This window comes from Salvelinus fontinalis, chromosome 12 (assembly GCF_029448725.1).
Source record: "Salvelinus fontinalis isolate EN_2023a chromosome 12, ASM2944872v1, whole genome shotgun sequence".
Taxonomy (NCBI): domain Eukaryota; kingdom Metazoa; phylum Chordata; class Actinopteri; order Salmoniformes; family Salmonidae; genus Salvelinus; species Salvelinus fontinalis.
The window spans coordinates 3161765-3183317 of NC_074676.1; the positions used below are offsets into that span (position 1 = coordinate 3161765).

The following is a 21553-nucleotide window of genomic DNA, read 5'->3' on the forward strand; positions in this document are numbered from 1 at the left end:
TCAGGAAGGGTCTTCCAAAAGGACAATGACCCCAAGCATACTTCCAAAGTTGTGGCAAAATGGCTTAAAACTTCTTGCAGATCAGTGGGACGGTAGCGTCCCACCCGGCCAACATCCGATGAAATGGCAGAGCACCAAATTTAAATTAAATTACTATAAATATTAAACCTTCATGAAATCACAAGTGCAATACATCAAAATAAAGCTTAAATTGTTAATCCGGACAAGGTGTCAGATTTCATAAAGGCTTTACGGCGAAAGCAAACCATGCGATTATCTGAGGACAGCGTCCAGCACACAAATGCATGACAAATCATTTTCAACCATGACACAAACGTCAGAAATAGCCATATAATATTTGCCTTACCTTTGAAGATCTTCTTCTGTTGGCACACTCAATGTCCCAGAAACATCACAAATGGTCCTTTTGTTCGATAATGTCATTCTTTATGTCCCAAAAATGTCAATTTATTTGGCGCGTTTGATTCAGAAATACACCGGTTTCAACTCGCCCAACATGCCTACAAAGTATCTAATACGTTACCTTTAAACTTGGTCCAAACATTTCAAACAACGTTCCTAAAACATCTCTCTGTCAAGAGGAATGGGCCAAAATTCACCCAGTTTATTGTGGGAAGCTTGTGAAAGGCTACCCGAAACGTTTGACCCAAGTTAAACAATTTAAAGGGAATGCTACCAGATACTAATTGAGTGTAAGTCAACTTCTGACCCACTGGGAATGTGATGAAAGAAATAAAAGCTGAAAGAAATCATTCTCTCTACTATTATTCTGACATTTCACATTCTTGAAATAAAGTGGTGATCCTAACTGACCTAAGACAGGGAACTTTTACTAGGATTAATTGTCAGGAGTGTATGTAAACTTCCGACTTCAACTGTAGATTGAAATTGTATATTAAACATCACAGCATAGTTGAAAGATATATGGTGTGTAGAAATCCAAAGAGGGTGGCCAGCAGAGATAGGTGGGATGGGCTGAGGGAAGCTGAGGGTTGGGATGAGAAATTGGAGAAAAGTGGGAGTGGAGTTGCTGGGCGGGGGAGAGAATGACAGTCAAAGATAAACGTAAAAAAATAAAGTCAAAATAAAACATAACAAAAAGTCAGTTTGAATGACACCGAGGGCTAGTGTTTTTACAGCTAATGCCAGTTTGCCTGAGGCTGATGCCGTGCAGGTGTTTGTACACATGCATATACACACACACTCATTCAAATGCACACAGGTGCACATACACGGACACACACACACATGTAAATAGTGCCATACATGCACACAAACCTATTCAGCTGGCCTTACTGTTATGATCTTTGTTGTCCATTATATCTTTAGGTTTTTTTGCATTGTTTTCTGTTTCCATTTATCTTTCACTTTTGTTCATTTTCTTGGGTATTGGGGGGGTGGAATGATTATTATAATATTTTTTTCTCTTATTTTCTCAGGGGGGGGGGGGGGGGGGGTCATGGAGGGCTGATAGCCTGGCGGTGGGAGCTTGGGCCGGTGGCTGTTGGATCGCTGGTTCGGGTCCCCGTTTTTGACCTTGTGGGAGATCTGTCGACATGTCCTTGAGCAGGGCGTTGACCCTGGTTGCTTCTGTGTGTCACTCTGGATGGGAATCTGTTAGACGACTAATGTGATGTAGTTGTTGAGCGGCTTCACTGTAAGTATATTGTATGTTTTAAATATCCAATACTTTTTTTTTCAAAATAAATAAATAAAAACGCACTGTAGGTCCCACTCACCGCAGTCACTGTGACGACAGCTGCTTGTCTCTGATTCATTTTGCGCCTCTTGCAAGTCCTGTAAGTGACAACATGTAAAATACACTTAATAAAAACTTTATAAATATGTTTATGAACATAATATCAACTTTGCACAGCAATATAACAACTGTGTCAGTCCTATCAAAAGATGAGTACTCACATTTTGTGGCCCAGTGAAGTATTTTTGTGAACTCCATCTCTCAGTCGTTCTTCTGTGTTAGTAGCATAATTAGTCAAATTCGTAACGAAAATCACTCCCTTAGCTTTCGATAGCTAGCTAGCTAGCTTCATCTTTTTTGTCCCTTTAAGTAGAAAACATAAGGGTGACGTAGCTAGAAATTATTTTAATTCTGCAGTCAACGAGTCACCACGGCGACAAGCGGAAAGTAGGAGAGAGACATGGCTAGCTATGTCGAAAAAAATATATTTCTAAAGTCAGTCATACAGTCACCACGACGAGAAACTGAAAGTACAATGAGACGAAGATAGGTGAGTTAACAACAGATATGTATTCCCATGATTTCACATTAAATCCACATGAAATGGAAAGATACTCTAAGACGACTGCTGACGTTACACATGTTTGCATGGCTAACACACCAGCAAATGTTTCTAAGAATTGGCACAAACTAACGTTAGCTAACGTTCTGGTCTAATCATGTAAATATAGTGAGAACTATGTTTCACTCCTTCAGCATGGACCGAAAGCTCTCTGTTGTGCGATGGAGTGAGGGGGGCACTCAAGGGAGGTACAGCTAGGTCAAGACAGATGCTATAAGGTGATACAATGACAGCAAACTCAATGACCAGGGGAATGCTGTACTGACTATCCCACCATAATTGAGTGGAGTCGGGATGAATCCGCCAGGAAGGTGGCCCCATTCTATAGCAATGTAATTTTTGTCCGCAGTAAGTAGAAAACTTCTGCTTCAGATATGCATGGTTTTAAGTTATACCGTTTGACACTGCTATTGTAGTCTGTATGTCTTTCACAGAGTGGAGCAACAGAGACACCCATTTCCAGGGCAAAGCTTCCCCCAGCATTTATGAGAATATAGCTGGCTAAAGTAATAAGACAAGATTTAAAAAGAAATCCAAGTTAACAAGGATATAGAATATTCCAATGGTAACAGGTTAGGTAATAACATGATGTGAACCACCACCCATACGCACAATATATTTGGTCAGGCACAAAAATAAGAGTTCCATTGCATGGGTGTTGGTCTGTAGATGGAGGTTAATTGACATTTTTGCAACTGTTTTTCATAGAGGGTGTGGCAGGTAGCCTGGCAGGTAGGAGCGTTGGGCCAGTAGCAGAAAGGTTGCTGGATTGAATCCCGAGCCGACTAGGTAAAAATCTGTCATTCTGCCCCAGAGCAAAGCAGTTAACCCCCAACAACAACTGCTCCCCGGATGCCGATGACGTGGATGTAGATTAAGGCAGCCCTCAGCACCTCACCGATTCAGAGGGGTTGGGTAAAATGTGGAAGACACATTTAAGTTGAATTCATTCAGTTGTACAACTGACTAGGTTTCCCCCTGTCCCTCATATTAGTCAATCCTCCACGCTACAGGTATGCCAGGCATTTAGGTTGGGAAAGAATTGGCTTAAGCCTAACCCATGACCCTAACTCTGGTAAATGTCTTCTTCTACCTTGTATTTGTTTCAGACAACTGATTCCACACAACAAGCAAGATTCATTCAGTCGCCAGTGATAACGATGTCCAACCCCAGGCTCTCAAGCAGAGCAAGAGGGCATCCTGTTCCAACCCCAAAAATGAGGAGAAGAGTCAGACGACTCAACTGACATAGATTACCCGACCCCTTTGCAGCCAAAGGTACGGCTCATTTACGTTGTATTTTCGCTACAAAACTGTCCCTCCTGTGTTCAATGAACAGTGATTGTCAGCATTTGTCATTCACCCATATTGTCATTCATACGATACCCAGAAGTCAAAGGTGACAATGAAGACATCAGCGGAAGAGTTCCTAAAACAGTACCAGTCATCAGACGGCATTAAGCTCACAAACAGAGTTGACAAATTGGAACAGGAGATCTCCTAACTTAAACAGGAGAACGTTGAACTCAAACAGCAGCATGACACATGGAAGGAGATGGTTCTTCAAGGTAATACTGAGCAATAGTCTTGACTCTTATCCACTGGGCCGAACAGAGGCAAAAACCAGCGTCTGTGCCACTTAAGTGTGATTTTTTAAATAGGCTGCCCCCTTATTCACTATTGAAAGCTAACTGATACCATGACTACTAATAATGTTTTACCCCTAGGACCCCCCCACAACACCTTGTTCCTCACAAACATGTGTTGTTTGTATGGACCCGCTTGATGTCTGTGTGATGCTACAAACCAGTCAGTCCTTTAATTTTGAACATCAATGTCCACCCATATATCTCCATTGTAGTAATGCTTGTGTGAGGCATGTTTGCCAGTGTCGATAAATGAGCTGAACCAGGTTGGCTGTTTCGTCTTATATTCACAGACACTATAAGGTTTTCACATCTGCAGTAGCACTCCTCTGAAATATGTTATTTCACTACTAAACTTATTTTCAATCTAATCAATATGTTATACATGTAAACTCATGCGTTTATTTTCAGCAAACTTAACAGGTGTAAATATTTGTATGAACATAAGATTCAACAACTGAGACATAAACTGAACAAGTTCCACAGACATGTGACTAACGGAAATTGAATAATGTGTCCCTGAACAAATAGGGGGTCAAAATCAAGAGTAACAGTCAGTATCTGGTGTGGCCACCAGCTGTATTAAGTACTGCAGTGCATCTCCTCCTCATGGACTACACCAGATTTACCAGTTCTTGCTGTGAGATGTTACCCCACTCTTCCACTAAGGCACCTGCAAGTTTGCGAACATTTCTGGGGGGAATGGCCCTAGCCCTCACCCTCAGATCCAACAGGTCCCAGACGTGCTCAATGGGATTGAGATCCGGGCTCTTCGCTGGCCATGGCAGAAAACTGACATTCCTGTCTTGCAGGAAATCACGCACAGAACGAGCAGTATGGCTGGTGGCATTGTCATGCTGGAGGGTCATGTCAGGATGAGCCTGCAGGAAGGGTACCACATGAGGGAGGAGGATGTCTTCCCTCTAACGCACAGCGTTGAGATTGTCTGCAATGACAACAAGCTCAGTCCGATGATGCTGTGACACACCGCCCCAGACCATGACGGACCCTCCACCACCAAATCGATCCCACTCCAGAGTACAGGCCTTGGTGTAACGCTCATTCCTTCGACGATAAACGCAAATCCGACCATTACCCTTGGTGAGACAAAAATGCGACTCGTCAGTGAAGAGCACTTTTTGCCAGTCCTATCTGGTCCAGCGACGGTGGGTTTGTGCCCATAGGCAACAGGTCTGGTGTGGACCTGCCTTACAACAGGCCTACAAGCCCTCAGTCCAGCCTCTCAGCCTTTTGAGGACAGTCTGAGCACTGATAGAGGGGATTGTGCGTTCCTGGTGTAACTCGGGCAGTTGTTGTTGCCATCCTGCGCCTGTCCTGCAGGTGTGATGTTCGGATGTACCAATCCTGTGCAGGTGTTGTTACACGTGGTCTGCCACTGCGACGACGATCAGCTGTCTGTCCTGTCTCCCTGTAGCGCTGTCTTAGGCGTCTCACAGTACGGACATTGCAATGTATTGCCGAGGCCACATCTGCAGTCCTCATGCCTCCTTGCAGCATGCCTAAGGCAAGTTCACGCAGATGAGCAGGGACCCTGGGCATCTTTCTTTTGGTGTTTTTCAGAGTCAGTAGAAAGGCCCCTTTTAGTGTCCTAAGTTTTCATAACTGTGACCTTAATTGCCTACTGTCTGTAAGCTGTTTGTGTCTTAATGACCGTTCCACAGGTGCATGTTCATTAATTGTTCATGGTTCATTGAACAAGCATGGGAAACAGTGTTTATACCCTTTACAATGAAGATCTGTGAAGTTATTTGGATTTTTACAAATTATCTTTGAAAGACAGGGTCCTGAAAAAGGGACGTCTCTTTTTTTGCTGAGTTTAGATGTGCCTGGGCTCCTCATATATGTGAGGAAACTAGGTAAAATGGCTTCTCTTGCACTACCTAGCCCTTCCCTCCACAGCCGTGCGTCTGGCTCTGCACAACCCAGCTATGCTCTCTCCAACCCTGCGTCTGGCTCTGTACAACCCGAGCTCCGTCCCACTCCAGTCCTGTGATTGCCCCCACCCCTTTATCTACGGTTCCTGTGACTAATTCAGATCAGGTAATCGGCGTTAAAGGGACATTCATCTATTTTCACACATTCAAACAATTTTTATTCTATTGAATATGTTATTTGATGAAAATAAAATTAATCCAGGGACAGAGGTGTTTGTTTACAAGCTGGCCTGGGCCTATATTATAAATGCCAACTCTGCCTCATCCTTTGTATGGACATTGATCACGGCTGTCTATCCCGTGGAGGTCTTGTTGGTGAGCAACCTCCGGGGGATGTCCAAGTGGAGTGGACCACACCGTCAGCCGCTAGAGAAAACAAAGCTCGACGCCATCTACAGTAAATTTAAAAACAAATCAAAATGCTAACAGGAATATAGGCCTTTGTACATTTACTTACTTTCATCCTTTATTGTAAGTGTTTACTTAATTTCCTATTCCCCTTTTATAGCATAGGGGCTACTCTCCAGAAGTGGCCAAACACCCTTCCAGTTAACTTCGGCTCAGCTATCAACACAAAAATCTCTGAGCTGCGTTCCATGTCCAAGAATAAGGAGCGGAATGTAAGCTTAATGGACATTTTTGAATAGAGAACAGAATGGACATTATGGAAAGATCATGTAAATTGTTCAACTTAAATTGTTTCATTATACAAAAGATTAAACTTCACATTCTAATCATAATTCAAGATTACTGTTCTGTTCCATAGTACAACAGAAAGTTAAGCTAAGTTAAATGAAGCAACCCAGGACACCCAAAAGTATGCCTTCAGCTGTTTGCCTCTATAGGATATACCGTAGAATGTTAAAACAACTGTCAGTGAAAATCTCACTTTAAAAGTTGATATTCTGTCAACTCATACCCAAATGATGTTTTTGACTCATCCTATTCTCGTATTTGTGGGGAAAGCATAAATTGGAAAAAATGAAAATATCTATATATCTATATCTATATATTTTTTTTAATTGTCTATTTCCTCATAGAAGACGATGATGAGCTAGCCAATCATCAGTCTACTTGCATTAATATTTTTTATGACCGGTATATGCCCTCACCATTCTGTTGTTGGGGTACGCCACAACGTTACAACACAGAAAAGCTGCTATTTAACATACTGAATTTTTAAAAAAATTGGGGGGAACTAAAACCATTTTACTCATATTGTAATTAATTATAGGTCATATTTCAATCAAATCTGGAAACACTGGACCGTTACTTTGAACATGGCCTCCATACAGTAGGCCTATTTCTCAATCTAGCTGTATTTTGGAAGGCACTATACTGCACTTGTGGAAATATTTCAGGGAAATATTTACCAAAGGCTATCATGCTTGTTGGGCACATATTGTAAAAAAAAAATTATTAAAGATTTCCAGCACTGTGTAGACACGGTATGAGTGATCGTTTGGCATCATTGTGAGGTAATCGTAATCTGTTGATTAAAATGTTCTACTTAACAGGTTGCCAGATAATTCATCATGCTTTTTCTTATAACAGACCAGTTAAGGATTAATTTGACTCTTAAATTGTGTCATGCAGAATTTATACATGGATAAATAAACAGTATTATAATTTTTTCATAAAATGCATGTGTTTTCTAACCGTGGAAAGTGAAATAAAATTTAAAAAACTGAAATAAAACATTATATACAAATTAGCATATACTTTTGAATATGATTTATATTCAACTTATACACGAAACTCAAAAGTAACAATAACATTTTATAACAAATATACAGTACCTGTCAAAAGTTTGGACACCTACTCAATCCAGGGTTTTACTTTATTTTTACTATTTTCTACATTGTAGAATAATAGTGAAGACATCAAAACTATGAAATAAAATATGGAATCATGTACTAACCAAAACAGTGTTAAACAAATCAAAATACATTTTATATGAGATTCTTCGAAGTAGCCACCCTTTGCCTTGATGACAGCTTTGCACACTCTTGACATTCTCTCAACCAGCTTCATGAGGTAGTCACCTGCAATGCAATTCAATTAACAGGTGTGCCTTGTTAAACCTTAATTTGTGGAATTTCATTCCTTCTTAATGCTTTTGAGCCAATTAGTTGTGTTGTGACAAGGTATCGGTGGTTTACAAAAGATAGCCCTATTTGTTAAAAGACCAAGTCCATATTATGGCAAGAACAGCTCAGACGTTGAGACCAGTGTTTCTGCGGGTACTATTTAATGAAGTTGCCAGTTGAGGACTTGTGAGGAGTCTATTTCTCAAACTAGACATTCTAATGTACTTGTCCTCTTGCTCAGTTCTGTACTGGGGTCTCCCACTCCTCTTCCTATTCTGGTTAGAGCCAGTTTGCACTGTTCTGTGAAAGGAGTAGTACACAGCGTTGTACGAGATCTTCAGTTTCTTGGCAATTTCTCACATGGAATAGGCTTCATTTCTCAGAACAAGAAAAGACTAATGAGTTTCAGAAGAAAATTCTTTGTTTCTTGCCATTTTGAGCCTGTAATCGAACCCACAAATGCTGATGCTCCAGATACTCAACTAGTCTAAAGGAGGCTAGTTGTATTTCTTCTTTAATCAGAACGACAGTTTTCAGTTGTACTAACATAATTGCAAAAGGGTTTTCTAATGATCAATTAGCCTTTTAAAATTATAAACTTGGATAGTTAACACAACGTGCCATTGGAACACAGGAGTGATGGTTGCTGATAATGGGCCTCTGTATGCCTATGTAGACATGCCATTAAAAATCTGCCGTTTCCAGCTACAATAGTCATTTACAACATTAACATTGTCTACACTGTATTTTTGATCAATTTTATGTTATTTTAATGGACGGGAATCTTTAACTTCCTGACTGATGTCTTGAGATGTTGCTTTAACATATCCACATAATTTTCCATCCACATGATGCCATCTATTTTGTGAAGTGCACCAGTCCCTCCTGCAGCAAAGCACCCCCACGACATGATGCTGCCTTCCCCGTGCTTCACGGTTGGGATGGTGTTCTTCGGCTTGCAAGCACCCTCCCCTCCAAACATAACGATGGTCATTATGGCCAAACAGTTCTATTTTTGTTTCATCAGACCAGAGGACATTTCTCCAAAAAGTACGATCTTTGTCCGATGTGCAGTTGCAACCGTAGTCTGGCTTTTTATTGCGGTTTTGGAGCAGTGGCTTTTTCCATGCTGAATGGCCTTTCAGGTTATGTCAATATAGGACTCGTTTCACTGTGGATATGGATACTTTGTACCTGTTTCCTCCAGCATCTTCACAAGGTACTTTGCTGTTGTTCTGGGATTGATTTGCACTTTTCGCACCAAAGTACGCATCTCCTTCCTGAGCGGTTTGATGACTGCGTGGTCCCATGGTGTTTATACTTGCGTACTATTGTTTGTACAGATGAACATGGTACCTTCAGGTGTTTGGAAATTGCTCCCAAGGATGAACCACACCTCCAATTGGCTCAAATGGTGTCAATTAGCCTATCAGAAGCTTCTAAAGCATGACATAATTTTCTGGAATTTTCCAAGCTGTTAAAGGGCCCAGTCAACTTAGCGTATGGAAACTTCTGACCCACTGGAATTGTGATACAGTGAATTATAAGTGAAATAATCTGTCTGTAAACAATCGTTGGGAAAATTACGTGTGACATGCACAAAGTAGATGTACTAACCGACTTGCCAAAACTATAGTTTGTTAACAAGATAGTTGTAGAGTGGTTGAAAAATTTGTTTTAATGACTCCAACCTAAGTGTATGTAAACTTCAGACTTCAAACGTGTGTATATATATATATACATATATATATATATTTGTGTGTGAATAAAGCATCTGAATACTTATGTAAAACCTGTTTTTGCTTTGTCATTATGGGGTATTGTGTGTAGATTGATGAGGGGAAAAGACAATTTTATAATTTTTTTAATAAGACTAACGTAACAAAATTGGAAAAAATCAAGGTGGCTGAATACTTTTCGAATGCACTGTAAGTTAACAAATATACCAATGACATATAAAGCCAAAAATGCTAAATCTTACCTAGTGACTTTTTAGATTACTTATTATATGTTTGTACAAATACTTTTCTGCCATACAAGATTATTATTTGATTTTCATGATTTTTTTTATATAGGTATTTGGCTGCCACTGTATGTTTGTGTGATTAGTGAAATTAAGAATAGGACTAGAGTCTAGGGGTCGTTTTTGGACAGAGCTCAGTTAAACGTTCCTCACCTGGCGTGATGGCCACGCCATTCTCGTTGACCACGGGAGGGCTGCAGTCCTCCTCCTCAGGCAGCTCCAGGCTGGCTCGCTGCTCCATGTTGCTAACTGACTGGTTCCTCTTCCTCTTGCCCTGGGCGCTGGGCCAGGCTCCGGGCAGCAGCGCCTCACTCACATTCAAGGGAGGGGCCGCCGGACTGGGCTCGGCTGGGGGCTTGGGAGTACCGTACAAGTTCTCTGGAGAAGGGAAAACAAACGCACATTGAGGTAGCGAGGTGCGGGCCAGTGGTACTCAAAACACAGAAATAGAGGTTGCCACACACTATTGCTCCACCGATCCAATACATTTATTAATCGACAGGGCACATCAAAATCAAATCAAATCACTTTTTATTTGTCACATGCACCGAATACAACAGGTGCAGACCTTACCGTGAAATGCTTAGTTACAAGTCTTTAACCAACAATGCAGTTCAAGAAATAGAGTAAATAAAATATTTACTAAATAAACTTAAGTAAAAAAAATCTAATCAATCAAAAAAGTAACACGAGAAATGCACATAACAATAACGAGGCTATATACAGGGGGTACCGGTTCCGAGTCAATGTGCGGGGGTAAAGATTAATCGAGGTAATTTGCAAAGTGACTATGCATAGATAATAATCCGAGAGGGGGGAGGGGTGATTACTGGCCATTTGATTCGTTTAGTTGTTCAGCAGTCTTATGGCTTAGGGGTAGAAGCTGTTAAGGAGCCTTTTTGTACCTAGACTTGGGTGACTGGAGTCTTTGACAATTTTTTGGGCCTTCGTCTGACTCTGGTTAGTATATAGGTCCTGGATGAGAGAGATAGAGAGAGCGTGGGGTAACTCTGTGCCACACAACAGGGCTCTGTTCAGAGTTTAAAGCTGAGGGTGATGGAGAGAGCTCAAGTGAGGAGATGAGCAATTCAGCATGGACGAGCCCAGTTACTTTTGACTGACATGCAACAGTACATGTCAAAACATATAGAACTCAGTCATACAAGGTAGATTTTTTTTTACTCACGATATTTTACTTTCGAAGCACAATAGGGCATTGCTATGGTGATGTGTATGTTATCTGTACATTAAATCTTCCTCTGTCAGGGGAAATACATTTTATGATTAAATATTGAGAGCGAGCCAGAGGCAGAGACGTCTTATGTCATTATCTCTTCAATGTGAGAGAGAGAAAGAGAGAGAATGAGCTAGAGAAGGAGAGAAATAGAAAAATAAAGACGTGGGAAGAGGGAAAGAGATCAGAGAGAGTAAGAGAGAGAGACAGATTAAACACAGATTAAACACAGAAAAGCACAGGCGTAGCAGTTGCATTTGACTCCTTTTATCCAAGCAGGAGGAGCCTTTAATTGCAGGCTATGAGAAAGCCTTCTGTCTCCCTCCACACACACACACACACGCACACACACACACACACACACACACACACACACACCCACACACACACACACACACACACACACACACACACACACACACACACACACACACACTGACCTGCAAACACATACACTCACTCACACACACCAAATGCCCTGGGTTTGAGATAAAGCTTCATACTGTACATCCCTTCACATATACATCTCTCTAACCTGTCTGTATAAGTATAAGCAGTGTAGTGGTGGAGCATCCTATATATTCCTTCCACGTAACAGATCTACAAATGTGACAGACGTCACACACTGCCACTTCTTCCCTAAGCAGCTCTTAACCTGATTTGAACTCGGGACTAGGGCTGTTGCGGTGACCGTATTACCCCACACTGGCAGTCATGAGTCATAACCGCAGTCAAATTCCACGTGACCATTGAGTCACGGTACACTCCTGTTACGCACTCTGGACATGTGTTGGTAGTTCCCAATTTTATAACGGCCGTCAGGTCGCTAATTGCATGGTACTCAGCGCTCTATTGTCCCTCTAACCACTCTGACAACAATGCAAATGCCTTTGTAAATCACATCAAAAAACTTGTCATCAAAACAGTGTCATGTTTTTTAAGCTCGCCTTGATGATTGATCAATTTGAAGAAAGAAGTTCAACCGCTGAGTGGAAAACATGGTCGTTGTTGATGCTGTTGCAAAGCCAAACACAAGGAAATGGCCAGCGCTTTCTAAGGTGATGATTAATTCAAAACACCCATCCCATATTCGAGCTTATGCATAGGTTTACATATGAGCCCAAGCCCATTAAAAAAGCAATTTAAATAATGATTGCGCCATTATACAATACATAGCCTAATAGCCTACCACTTAGGCATGGCACAATATTATATATTTTTTTAAACATAATCTTTGGTACATAATTGGTATAGCCTATATACTCCAAAAGTTAATACATTTTAGTAATCGTCTTTGAGTGTGGACTGTATTATTATGCATACTGGATGGACTGTTACCTTACGCTCCAAACTTTTATCCAGGAGTCTGGGAGAGAACATTTAGGCCTTGGCAAAGCTGATTGTTCATTGATTGTGCAGGGCGGCTTACAGAGTTAGCCTACAATTACAGTGAATTTGTATTGGATTTAGTAATAGGGCATTTTATATATTTCCATAATAAATAGGCAGTCATTTACATAACAGTTAGATGGCTCCGACAGAGATGGTCGCCTTGCTTCAGGTCCTTAGGAAACTATGCAGCTATTTGTTTTTTTATGTATTATTTCTTACATTGTTAGTCCAGAAAATCTAAAGTGTTATTACATACAGCCGGGAAGAACTATTGTAAATAAAAGCGATGTCAACTTACCAACATTACGACCAGGAATATGTCTTTCCCGAAGCGGATTCTTTGTTCGGACCTCCACCCGGGACATGTGATCTTATTCCAGAGGCCGACCCAAAACAACGTGGTCGCTGCAGGAGAGGTAGACGGAGCGGTCTACTAGTCAGACACAATACGCGAGCACACCATCCACCGCTTCCGAGCATATTACTTGCCAATGCCCAATCTCTGGTAAGATAACAAGGTGGACGAAGGGTTAGATTGTAACATTCTCTGTTTCACGGAAACATGGCTCACTTCACGTCGGTACAGCCACCCGGTTTCTTCATGCATCGCGTCGACAGAAACAAACATCTCTCTGGTAAGAAGAAGGGCGAGAGTGTATGCCTTATGATTAACGACTCATTGTGTAATCACAACAACATACAAGAACTCAAGTCCTTCTGTTCACCTGACCTAGAATTCCTTACAATCAAATGCAGACCACATAATCTTCCAAGAGAATTCTCTTTGATTATAGTCACAGTCGTGTATATTCCCCCCAAAGCAGATACTTCGTCTGCCCTGAAAGAACTTCCCTGGACTCTAAGGAAACTGGAAACCATACATCTTGAAGCTGAATTTTTTGTAGCTGGGGATTTTAACAAAGCTAACCTGAGAACAAGACTTTCTAAATTCTATCAGCATATCGAATGTGCTACACGAGCTGGTAGCATTCTGGATCATTGCTACTCTAACTTCCGCGATGCATACAAAGCTCTCCCCCTGCCCTCCCTTCGGCAAATCTGACCACGATTCCAATTTGTTGCTCCCAGACTATAAACAGAAACTGGTCACGCCCATGCTCAGGTCTATCCAACGCTGGTCTGACCAATCAGATTCCACGCTTCAAGATTGCTTTGATCACATGGACTGGGATATGTTCCGGATAGCCTCAGATAATAACATTGATGTATACACTGACTCAGTGAGCAAGTTTATTATCAAGTGCATCGGATATGTTGTACCCACTGTGACTATTAAAACCTTTCCTAACCAGAAACCGTGGATTGATGGCAGCATTCGCAAAAAACTGAAAGCGCGAACCACCGCTTTTAATCATGTCAAGGCGAATGGAAACATGACCGAAAACAAACAGTGCAGCTATTCCCTCCGCAAGGCAATCAAACAAGCAAAGCGTCAGTATAGAGACAAAGTAGAGTCGCAATTCAAAGGCTCATACACGAGCCGTATGTGGCAGGGTCTACAGTCAATCAATCACGGACTACAAAAAGAAAACCAGCCCTGTCGCGGATCGACATCTTGCTCCCAGACAAACTAAACAAATTCTTTGCTCGCTTTGAGGAAAATAGAGTAACACTGACATGGTCCACTACCAAAGCCTGTGGGCTCTCCTTCTCCGTGGCCAACGTGAGTAAAACATTTAAACGTGTTAGCCCTCGCAAGGCAGCCGGCCCAGACTTCATCCCCAGTCGCATCTTCAGAGCATGCGCAGAGCAGCTAGCTGGTGTGTTTACAGACATACTCAATCAATCCCTATCCCAGTTTGCTGCCCCCACATGCTTCAAGATGGCCACCATTGTTCCTGTTCCCAAGAAAGCTAAGGTAACTGAACTAAATAACTACCGCCCCGTAGCACTAAATTCTGTCATCATGAAGTGCTTTGAGAGACTAGTCAAGGATCATATCACCTCCACCCTACCTGACACCCTAGACCCACTCCAATTTGCATACCACCCCAATAGGTCCACTGATGATGCAATCGCCATCACACTGCCCTATCCCATCTGGACAAGAGGAATATCTATGTAAGAATGCTGTTCATTGAATTGACTACAGCTCAGCATTTAACACCATAGTACCCTCCAAACTCGTCATTAAGCTCGAGACCCTGACCTGTTCAACTGGGTCCTGGACTTTCTGACGGAACAGGTGGTGAAGGTAGGAAACAACATCTCCACACCACTGATCCTCAACACAGGGGCCCCACAAGGCTGCGTAATCAGCCCTCTCCTGTACTCCCTGTTTACCCATGACTGCATTGCCATGCACAACTCAATCATCAAGTTTGCAGAAAAAACTACAGTGGTAGGCTTGATTACCAACAACGACGAGACGGCATACAGGAGGTGAGGGTCCTCGGAGTGTGGTGTCAGAAAAATAGCCTCTCACTCAATGTCAACAAAACAAAGGAGATGATCGTGGACTTCAGGAAACAGCAGAGGGAGCACACCCCATCCACATCAACAGGACAGTAGTGGAAAAGGTGGAAAGTTTTAAGTTCCTCGGCGTACACATCACGGAAAAACTAAAATGGTCCACACAGACACAGAAGGCAGCGCCTCTTCAACCTCAGGAGGCTGAAGATATTTGGCTTGTCACCTAAAACACTCTCAAACTTTTACAGATGCACAATCGAGAGCATCCCGTCGGGCTGTGTCCCCGCCTGGTATGGCAACTGCACTGCCCTCAACCGCAAGGCTCTCCAGAGGGTGGTGTGGTGTGCACAACACATCACCGTGGGAAAACTAACTGCTCTCCAGGACACCTACAGCACCCGATGTCACAGGAAGGCCAAAAAGATCATCAAGGACAACAACCACCCGAGCCACTGCCTGTTCACCCCACTATCATCCAGAAGGAGAGGTCAGTACAGGTGCATCAAAGCTGGGACCGAGAGACTGAAAGCAGCTTCTATCTCAAGGCCATCAGACTTAAACAGCCATCACTAACATAGAGAGGCTGCTGCCAACATTCAGAATCAAATCTCTGGCCACTTTAATTAATTGACTTAATAAAGGTATCAGCAGCATACCACCCTGCATAACACTGCTGGCTTGCTTCTGAAGCTAAGCAGGGTTGGTCCTGGTCAGTCCCTGGATGGGAGACCAGATGCTGCTGGAAGTGGTGTTGGAGGGCCAGTAGGAGGCACTCTTTCCTCTGGTCTAAAAAATATCCCAATGCCCCAGGGCAGTGATTGGGGACACTGTCCTGTATAGGGTGCCGTCTTTCGGATGGGACGTTAAACGGGTGTCCTGACTCTCTGAGGTCATTAAAGATCCCATGGCACTTATCGTAAGAGTAGGGGTGTTAACCCCGGTGTCCTGGCTAAATTACCAATCTGGCCCTCAAACCATCATGGTCACCTAATAATCCCCAGTTTACAATTGGCTCATTCATCCCCCTGCTCTCCCCTGTAACTATTCCCCAGGTCGTTGCTGCAAATGAGAACGTGTTCTCAGTCAACTTACCTGGTAAAATTTTAAAAAATCACTAGTCACTTCAAATAACGCCACTTTAATAATGTTTACATATTCTAAACTCAGCAAAAAAGAAACGTCCCTTTTTCAGACAGGTCTTTCAAAGATAATTTGTAAAAATCTAAATAACTTCACAGATCTTCATTGTAAAGGGTTTAAACACTGTTTCCCATGCTTGTTCAACGAACAATAAACTATTAATGAACATGCATCGGTGGAACGGTCGTTAAGACACTAACAGCTTACAGACGGTAGGCAATTAAGGTCACAGTTATGAAAACTTAGGACACTAAAAGAGGCCTTTCTACTGACTCTGAAAAACACCAAAAGAAAGATGCCCAGGGTCCCTGCTCATCTGCGTGAACGTGCCTTAGGCATGCTGCAAGGAGGCATGAGGACTGCAGATGTGGCTAGGGCAATAAATTGCAATGTCCGTACTGTGAGACGCCTAAGACAGCACTACATTGAGACAGGATGGACAGCTGATCGTCCTCGCAATGGCAGACCACGTGTAACACCACCTGCACAGGATTGGTACATCCGAACATCACACCTGCGGGACAGGCACAGGGTGGCAACAACAACTGCCCGAGTTACACCAGGAACGCACAATCCCTCTATCAGTGCTCAGACTGTCAGCAATAGTCTGAAAGAGGCTGGACTGATGGCTTGTAGGCCTGTTGTAAGGCAGGTCCTCACTTGACATCACAGGCAACAACGTTGCCTATGGGCACAAACCGACCGTCGATGGACCGGACAGGACAGGCAAAAAAATGCTCTTCACTGATGAATCACGTTTTTTTCTCACCAGGAGTGATGGTCGGATTCGCGTTTATCGTCGAAGGAATGAGCGTTACACCGAGGCCTGTACTCTGGAGCGGGATCGATATGGAGATGGAGATGGGCCCGTCATGGTCTGGGGCGGTGTGTCACAGCATCATCGGACTGAGCTTGTTGTCATTGCAAACTATCTCAACGCTGTGCGTTAGAGGGAAGACATCCTCCTCCCTCATGTGGTACCCTTCCTGCAGGCTCATCCTGACATGACTCTCCAGCATGACAATGCCACCAGCCATACTGTTCGTTCTGTGTGTGATTTCCTGCAAGACAGGAATGTCAGTGTTCTGCCATGGCCAGCGAAGAGCCGGGATCAAAATCCCACTGAGCATGTCTGGGACCTGTTGGATTGGAGGTTGAGGGCTAGGGCCATTCCCCCCAGAATTGTCCAGGAACTTGCAGGTGCCTTGGTGGAAGAATGGGGTAACATCTCACAGCAAGAACTGGCAATCTGGTGCAGTCCATGAGGAGGAGATGCACCTCAGTACTAAATGCAGCTGGTGGCCACACCAGATACTGACTGTTACTTTTGATTTTGACCCCCCCTTTGTTCAGGGACACATTATTCAATTTGTGTTAGTCACATGTCTGTGGAACTTGTTCAATTTATGTCTCAGTTTTTGAATCTTGTTATGTTCATACAAATATGTATCTAGAAGAAAAAGAAACGCACACCTATGTAGGCGAGGTGCTGGCTAGCGGAGTAGAAAACTTGAAAATAAAGGAGAGCCGCACACTCTAGGAGCTCAGATGCAAAAAGGATGAACCAGACTTGTGGAGGTCTACAATTTTTTTCTGAGGTCTTGGCTGATTTCTTTTGGTTTCCAATGATGCCACGCAAAGAGACACTGTGTCTGAAGGTAGGTCTTGAAATACATCCACAGGTAAACCTCCAATTGACTCATATTATGTCATTTAGCCTATCAGAAGCTTCTAAAGCCATGACATAATTTTCTGGAATTTTCAAAGCTGTTTAAAGGCACAGTCAACTTTTTGTATGTACATTTCTGACCCACTGGAATTGTGATACAGTGAATTATAAGTGAAATAATCTGTCTGTAAACAATTGTAGGAAAAATGCACAAAGTGGATGTCCTAACCGACTTGCAAAAACTATAGTTTGTTAACAAGAAATTTGTGGAATGGTTGAAAAACAAGTTTTAATGACTCCAATTTAGGTGTATGTAATCTTCCGACTTCAACTGTATCTACCTCTTTCACTCCAGTATCCCTGCACATTGTAAATATGGAATTGGAACTGACCCTGAATGGAGCTATTTTTATTTATCATGTATTTTTGTTCTACCTTATGTTACTTTCAGTCCCACATTGATATTGATTACTACATTGTTGGGTTTGGAGCTAGCAAGAAATGCATTTCACTGTACTTGTGCACATGGCATTATGACGTATTATAGTGTAAGTCTTGGGTTTGATGCTATTCAAGGCTATGCATCTGGATTCAGACCATGGCAGAGATCCACAGATGGACGATCTGGTTGCTAGCTAGCTAGCTAGCTAGCTGTCTGTCTGTCTGTCTGTCTGTCTGTCTGTCTGTCTGTGCGTGCGTGCGTGCGTGCGTGCGTATCTCTTACAAACAGCAGAGGCCCACTGGGAGAAACCACCTCTTTCTCTGTGGCAGGCAGTGCCTGCGGGCGCTTACATCTCAATTTGTAATGCAAATTAAAACACAAGAGAAGGGGGAAGTGCAATCTTCATGGCCGTTGTAATGCTTTTGAATGCATTGCTATCTGATTAAATCCATTTCAAATAGCATTGCTACATGCTTCAAGAATGCCACACAGGAGATTTTGGATGAGACAAAAACAAACCTGTGTATGTCGATAATAAGCTAAAAAGTGAACCATCCGTTCAATCTTTTCTGAATTAGATCCACTCTTATAGGAGGGCAGTCCTTTCATATGATTATTTTTGGGGACAGGATAGACCAAAGTAAAAAGATGGAAGAGACAGTTTCAGAAAGTGGGCCGGATTCCAACTCACGATGCAGCGGTATATACAGTGCATTCGGAAAGTATTCAGACCCCTTGACTTTTTCCACATTTTGTTACATTATAGCTTTATTATGAAAATGATATATTTCTTAAATTCCTCATCAAGCTACACCCCAGAATGACAAAGCAAAAACAGGTTTTTATACATTTTATTTAATGTATAAAAAATGAAAAAATGAAATATCACATGTACATAAGTATTCAGACCCTTTACTCACTACTTTGTTGAAGCACCTTTGGCAGTGATTACAGTCTTCTTGGGTATGACGCTACAAGCTTGGCACACCTACAGTACCAGTCAAAAGTTTGGACACACCTACTCATTCCAGGGTTTTTCTTTATTTGTACTATTTTCTACATTGTAGAATAATAGTGAAGACATCAACTATGAAATAACACATATATAATCATTTAGTGACCAAAACAGTGCGAGGTTAAACAAATCAAAATATATTTTATATTTGAGATTCTTCAAAGTATTCACCCTTTGCCTTGATAACAGCTTTGCACACTCTTGGCTTTCTCTCAACCGGCTTCATGAGATAGTCCCCTGGAATGCATTTCAATTAACAGGTGTGCCTTGTTAAACCTTAATTTGTGGAATTTCTTTCCATCTTAATGCGTTTGAGCCAATCAGTTGTGCTGTGACAAGGTAGGGGTGGTATACAGAAGATAGCCCAATTTCCCTATTTGGTAAAAGACCAAGTCCATATTATGGCAAGAACAGCTCAAATAAGCAAAGAGAAATGACAGTCCTACTATCATTACTTTACGACATGAAGGTCAGTCAATCTGGAAAATGTCAAGAACTTTGACAATTTCTTCAAGTGCAGTCGCAAAAACCATCAAGCGCTATGATGAATCATTTAAATCATTTAACATTTTTATACATTCGCTAAAATGCCTAACAACCTGTTTTCGCTTTGTCATTATGGGGTATTGCCTTGTTAAGTTCTAAATGAACCGAGCAAAACTCACAGAGCTTTAACCAAGTTTCTTCACCCATTGGGTCATACAGCTGCATAAGACAAAGTCATATTTCCAACAGTGGTAGTATATACACCCCAATTTGGGTGAAGTCTCCTCCTTCACTCTAAACATTACATCTTTATTACTAGGCAGGAAGTCAAGTGATGCAGGCAACAAACTGTTCCTTCTCCCTTAATGCGACCTGACCTCGACCCCCTTCCTCACTAATCCACAGCTCTCCACCATTATCAGTGACAGCAATCATGTGATTGCCTCTCCTCTACTCAGCACCTCCCAAAGGCCCCTGGGTCCTATCCAACCTTCCCTGACCCCACCATATACATTCCTCCTACAGATACCCATTAACTTCTGGTGTATAAACCAGACTATGGCACTCCTCATGTCTCTAGTATAACTGACGATTAACAATATTTCAAGTTCAGAAATCCGAACCCATCAGCGTGTTGATTGATGAGGGAACATTTATTTACTTCATTTTAGAATAAGGCTGCAAAGTAACAAAATGTGGGAAAAGTCACGGGGTCTGAATACTTTCTGAATGCACTGCATGTGTTCTGGTCTAGCCTAGACCGCTAGACCACCGCAAGCCATAGAGGACCGTCTTAGGACAGTGAATGAAATGCTTATTGAAGTCAAGACAAAAAGCACAGCCATTCTTTGTGACAAAGCAGTTGAGGTCAGTGTTTTGGTTAGTAGGTCTGCACAATATGGGCAGAAAATCGAGCTGCGATTTTCCAAGTAAATATTGCGATTGCAATTTTCCTACGATTAGATAAAACGCACTTGGATGAACTGTTGCAATCATAGAAATAGAATGACAGTGTCAGAGGAAGGCCCTAAAAATTGTCAAAGATACCAGCCACCCTAGTCATAGACTGTTCTCTCTGCTACCGCACGGCAAGCGGTACCGGAGCGCCAAGTCTAGGTCCAAGAGGCTTCTAAACAGTTTCTACCCCCAAGCTATAAGACTCCTGAACATCTAATCAAATGGCTACCCAGACTTTTTGCATTGCCCCCCCCATCTCTCTTTTACGCCGTTGCTACTCTCTGTTATTATCTATGCATAATCACTTGAATAACTCCTACATTACCTCCGCAATTACCTCGACTAAACGGTGCCCCCGCACATTGACTCTACCGGTACCCCCTGTATATATAGCCTCGCTATTGTTATTTTACTGCTGCTCTTTAACTACATGTTGTTAACTTTATTTCTTATTCATATTTTTTTGAACTGCATTGTTGGTTAGGGGCTTGTTAGTAAGCATTTCACTGTGAGGTCTATCTGTACCTGTTGTATTCGGCGCATGTGACTAATACAATATGATTTGATTTGATTATTCTAATTCTATGGTTGGTGTTGTTTAGCATAATAACAAATGAAAAAGACAGGTACAGTAGGAGTTTTTGTAACCAGATAGGAACCAAAGTGTTGGTTAGTGTTTCCCAGGAGACCCTAATTACATTTGAATACCGGTAGGTGTTAGATTCAGAC

The 21553-nt window shown here is 42.2% G+C and overlaps 1 protein-coding gene and 1 long non-coding RNA gene across 8 annotated transcripts in view; both read right to left on the minus strand.

Moving 5' to 3' along the window:
* LOC129866630 (uncharacterized) overlaps positions 1-2020 on the minus strand; it is a 31934-nt gene extending 29914 nt beyond the window's left edge. The window contains exon 1 of the long non-coding RNA XR_008761503.1: positions 1761-2020. This is a non-coding gene — a long non-coding RNA (uncharacterized LOC129866630). The remainder of the gene's footprint in view (positions 1-1760) is intronic.
* LOC129866629 (membrane-associated guanylate kinase, WW and PDZ domain-containing protein 2-like) overlaps positions 1-21553 on the minus strand; it is a 274270-nt gene that overhangs the window by 155591 nt on the left and 97126 nt on the right. For all 7 annotated transcript variants that reach the window (XM_055939391.1, XM_055939390.1, XM_055939392.1 and 4 more), the window contains exon 4: positions 10210-10434. In XM_055939391.1, coding sequence (XP_055795366.1) covers positions 10210-10434 — 225 coding nt within the window. The remainder of the gene's footprint in view (positions 1-10209; positions 10435-21553) is intronic.